At 43.6% G+C, this 5,377-nt stretch overlaps 1 protein-coding gene across 1 annotated transcript; it reads left to right on the top strand.

Annotated features, from left to right (window-relative positions):
- Positions 1-378: 378 nt before the first annotated feature.
- Positions 379-3,965, top strand: LOC147623234 (transcription factor MYC2-like). The gene has a single exon (XM_086821321.1). It carries the CDS (start codon positions 1,216-1,218, stop codon positions 3,679-3,681), a length of 2,466 nt encoding a protein of 821 aa, XP_086677447.1. The 5' UTR covers positions 379-1,215; the 3' UTR covers positions 3,682-3,965.
- The last annotated feature ends 1,412 nt before the right edge of the window (positions 3,966-5,377 follow it).

The raw sequence follows: 5,377 nt of genomic DNA, 5'->3' as shown, positions 1-5,377 counted from the left end.
GAAATCTTTGATTTGTCGGCCCACTCCTTGTCTTAAACGAGAAGCAAAGTCAAACACGATTGAAGACTAAAGTGCAACTATCAAAGCTCAACATCAACAAGAAAAAGGCCCAATATGAAATATATATATATTATATATTAATTTACAAAAACATTTCAGTGATCAAATAAATTGGAATATTGAGATTTGACATTGGTCATATCGTGTGGACAATTTGAGAAATTGCATTTTTTTATTTGCTATTATAATATTACATATATTTGTTTGTAATATGGACAATTTGAGAAATTGCATTTTTTATTTGCTATTATAATATTACATATATTTGTTTGTTCCAACACTGCTTTCTTCTAGCCTCTCTCCTCTTTTTTACATCTCTCTCTTCTCTCGCTAGCTTAACAGAGGCGGAGTTGTAGACGTCTCTCTCTCTACAGACACATCGTTCGATGTAACAAACGTACAGCTATGATGACATCCGTCGCCCTATCTCTGTTTCTCCGTTTGGTGTAACCTCCTCCCTCCTCAGTCCCTTCCCCTGCCTCCCTCTGTTTTTCTCTCTCTCCCCATGCCATAGATGTAATTGTGTCCCTCTCTCTTTCCCTTTCTAGCTTCCAAGCTCCACAGAATACTCAATCTCGCTCTCTCTCCATCCATTTGATGCAATCTCGTCTCCTCCCCCCTTCCTTCTCTCCATCTCCCAAGTAGCAAAGAGTACAGTCTCTCTCTCTCTCTCTCTCTCTCTCTCTCTCTCTCTCTGGGGTTCTATTGCAATTCGCTAACAGCTACGCAACTTTTCATATAACTCTCTCTGTCTCTCGATTCAGCTTTCTACTCTTTGGTGTAGCAGCTGCTTCGACTGGGCTGGGATCTGGCATACTGCGCAACATTTTGCTAAACCAGGAAGAGACCCAGATTGGGTATCGCCCACAAACACACAGAAAAGCAGTGCCCTGATCTTTCTGAAGAAAAACACAGAATTGGGCAGTCAGTTCAGGTTAGACGATGGACAAGCTCCACAAAGGGTTCAGTAGGCAAAGGTAACTAATTTTTCTTCTTCTTCTTCTTCTTTTTTTGTCCCAAAATTTCAGTGGGCATTCATACATGCGAGCATCCCTCATAAAAGTGGCTACCACATGATGCCATTGTGGGCTTGTCGATTCGTCACCACATAGATATCAATTTACCCATGCAATAACCCACATAACCATAATTAAGATGAACACGGACAATGACTTGGTGGCCGAGGGCCATTGGTGGAACGATGACAATGCTATTCTGGAGGCCTTCATGAGCTTCTCTAATGAGGACAGTCTGTGGCCTGAAGCTGAGCAGCCAGCAGCTGCAATAGTTCCCTCCAACCATGACGATACTCTTCAACAAAGACTACAGTCCCTTGTAGAGAGTAGCTCAGAGACATGGACCTATGCTATCTTCTGGCAGCTTACATACTCCTCCAATGATGAGCAAGTTCTCGGATGGGGCGACGGTTACTTCAATCCCAAGGAGGGTGAACAGAAGAGCCCAACAAAGCCAGTAGCAGTTAGTGAAGCTGATCAGCAGCTGAGAAGAAGGATTCTAAGAGAATTGCAAGCCCTCGTCACCCATAATGGGGAGGAATCTGCAGCATCTGCTGGCTTGGATGTTCTAGATGCCGATGTTACTGATACTGAATGGTTTTTCCTGGTTTCTATGATGTACTCCTTCCCGATTGGGACTGCAACCCCCGGCCGGGCATTCGCAAACTCACAGATGGTTTGGCTCAAGGGCTCGGACCAACTTCAGGGGCAGAATTGTGGAAGGGCAGAGCTCGCCGAGAAATTTGGCATTCGAACAATTGTTTGTGTCCCGACATGGAGGGGAGTCGTGGAGCTAGGATCAACAGATGCTATTGGGGAGAACCTTACCTTCTTAAGCATCATCAAACATTCTTTTGATGAGGATGCCCATGAAAACACTCTTGGTCCTTTGATGTCAAATGATGACATGCCATATTTTCAAAGTCCAAGGGGGAGTTTCACAGAAGACACACCTTATGCATGCATGATCTTTGCAGAAAATGAGAGTGAAAAGATGTTGCCAATGATGTGGCAGCCCAGTTTTTGTCACCAAGCAACCCAAGGCAGACACAGTGAGGGGCTCATCTTGTCTACTCAGAATTCTATTTCAACAGCTCCACACATTACACAGTATGTCGAGCTTGAAGCAGATGTGCTTGACAGTAACAGAGTGAGCACAAAGTTCCATCATCAGCCATCTAAGGTTGATTTTCAGCTTGAATCTTTAGAATGTCACAGTCATAAGCAGACAGTAGAGGTGGAAAATGTAGAAAAGTCATCAAATCCAATGGCATACAGTAAAGCGGCGAGGGCAGGAGAAATGTCTAGTCACAGTCAAGTTGCCACCTCAGCAATCCTGCAGGCTGATACCCAAACCACAAAGCATGTGGTCATGCAGCATTTCAGCCAGCATGACATGCCAGCAGGGCCTCTAGAGGTTCTAGGAATGCAGGGTCAAAGCCAGATTGGCAGGACACATGTGGCTCACAGCTACACTGACATTCTGAATGTTTCAGAAATACCGAGCTACAATCAGCCTATAGAGGGTGTAGATACTGACAGCCACACGGATGTAGTGAAGGTGCCCAGCTTTCATAATGATAGTCAACCTGAAGAGAAGACAGCCGGGATGTTAGCCAAAACATGTGATAATGTCCTCAAGGCAGCAGAGAGTTTAGGACTCTCACATGCCCCAAAATACAACCATATAGCTAAGCCTTGGGATCTTGATGCTCAAACCTTGCCTCTGAAAGCACCAGACACCACACGCTACAAGCAGGATGTCAAACCGGAGAAGCCACCCCAAACACATGGTGATACCAGAAGTGCCAACTCAAGCAAGCCTTTCAAAGAGGACAAGATGGTCTTTTCCCTTCAGGAAGACAGTGTAACAATGCAAGCACATGGAGCTGTCCGGTCTAGTGTGGAATCAGAGCATTCAGATGTGGAGGCCTCCTTTAAAGATGCAGATTGCAGCCAGTCGGTTGTTGATAAGAAACCTCGGAAGAGGGGAAGGAAGCCAGCGAACGGTAGGGAAGAGCCCTTGAATCATGTGGAAGCAGAGCGCCAAAGGCGAGAGAAGATGAACCAGCGCTTCTATGCCTTGAGAGCAGTTGTGCCTAATGTGTCTAAGATGGACAAAGCCTCTCTATTAGCAGATGCCACTTCATGTATAGAGGAGCTTAGGGCCAAAGTCCATGAGTTGGAGATAGGAAACAAGAGCCTGCTTGCTCAGCTAGATGGAGAGAGTGTAAGTGTGTTGTCCAATGATGGAAACCCCTTGAAAGCTGGCCAAGATGTCCCACCCATCCATAGCACTTCATCACATTCAAAGAGCTCGACTTCTCTCGTGTGTCCACACGGCAGGATTACAATCAATGTGCGGTTTCTCTTTGGAAGAGAAGCCATAATTCGGGTGGAAAGCTCGAGAGAGAATTATCCTGTTGCAAAGATGATGGTGGCTCTGCAAGAGCTGCAGTTGGAGGTGTATCATTCAACCATAGCCATAGTGCAAGATATGCTATGCCAAACAATTGTTGTGATCATGAAAAATTCTGGTTCCTTGACGGAGGAGGAGCTTATGGCTGCTCTATCTAGGCGAGCCATGAAATGTCATTGCTGTTGAGGAGCTGCATAGCTTGGCATTGGAATGTGGAACCTCTGATTGCCATGCATTAGCTCATTTTAAAGAACACAAATATGTGGACTAGAATGATGGTCTTCATAGATTCAAAAGGAAGGGAACATAATCTATCTTTGTAGTTACTATGTGTTCCAGTACTCAACTGGGAAACTGATCAGATAGTGTGATCGTTTTGGTTGCACCGTTTTTCCTTTTTGGGAAGCCTCTGGTGCTCAACTCTTACAATGTCTTTTTGTAATCTTTTATTTAATTAGTCACTTCCGAGATGGAGTGTGTTCATAACTAGCAGTTAGATGGTCCTGTAAGGGCCTTTACATTATAGTCTGTGAAAGGTGGAAGGGCAGGCCATGGATGGGCTTGAACGCCCATCCATGAGTACCTATCTCCCAGCCTGTTGTCAGATGCTCTGACAGCAAGAATGGGCACGTTATACATGTAAGGGCCTTTACAGACTATCCCTCCCCACCAAAAAGCTACCGCTCTAACAAAATCCTATAATGGGTGGAGAGTAGTGGGCTGCAAAGAATGGGTTGTCTTCTTTCTTTTCTTTCTGCTGCCCATGCAATGGCTAAAATGGGCCAAACTGACTTGGCTGAGAGTCATGTGCTTTCTTCATATTTTTTTCTAACTTGGGGTTTATAATTGTGTACAAAACAACTGTCTGGATGTAAATGTGTTTTTCTAGCTCACATAGAGGTAGAACAAGAATTAAGGGTGGCTACACAATGCCAGAGAGTTTGAAGGGCAAGATTGTGTATCCAGATTGACAGGTGACCTAGATGGGACGTGTTGATGATGAAGAACGGGCCTCTAGGACATGAGAGGTTGCTGGTCCATCCTGGATGGATCCACATGCAGCCTTGTTTCCACTTAGGGGATTCCACATACATCCTAGTATGTCCTATGGAAACACCTCGTGTTTTCACATTGCAAATCCCATGTACATCCCGTATAGTATTTCTGTGGGTTGTTGCAGGTCATGGTCACCCAGTTGGCTGCCTTCCCAGCCCACAAGGCAAAAACCACTATGGGTACCTGCAGTACGTTCTTAGTGGGACTGATGTGTTGAAGAATATCTTTATGTTGGGGCCGGAGGGGATTCGAACTCGGGCTTTCTACTTGAAAGCCAACGGGTTTACGATAGCCAAGTTTCTCACCCTTTTTACAGAAGTCGCAAGGGTATAATACCACTATGTGTATCTTTTCAAATATATATCATGCCTGTTGCACCCATCTTGGAGATATATTTATCATCTTTGTACAGCACAGATTCATTATCTATCTGTCATCTCATTGTGTAATGGAAATTCTACTTGTGAATTTTATGAGAACATGAAGATGCTAAGTATTGAATGATTAATGATGTTAGCTGTTCAGCACGTGTTGGTCCAATTTCATTGTATTAAATGCGTCTACTCTTTGAAGAAAATCGTCTATCTCAATTTAGAAAGAGAAAGAGAGAAATAAAACCATACATATTGTTTATTTGTGAATGACAAAAACTCCCATAGATTCAAAATTGAGAGAAACATACTAAAAGAGTCATTTATTAGATTTTTATGTGATTACAATACTAGTATTTTTTATAAAAAAAAACAAAAGAATATATTCTAGCTTGTGGATGTTTTTCTCATTGTCACTATGATCACCTTCACTATCTCACTTTCACTTTCACTAT

Source organism: Cibotium barometz, chromosome 27 (genome assembly GCF_041138505.1).
Source record: "Cibotium barometz isolate CiBa-2024 chromosome 27, ASM4113850v1, whole genome shotgun sequence".
In the NCBI taxonomy this organism is placed as follows: domain Eukaryota; kingdom Viridiplantae; phylum Streptophyta; class Polypodiopsida; order Cyatheales; family Cibotiaceae; genus Cibotium; species Cibotium barometz.
The sequence above is the reverse complement of the archived record's forward strand: the minus strand, read 5'-3'. Positions and strand labels throughout refer to the sequence as shown.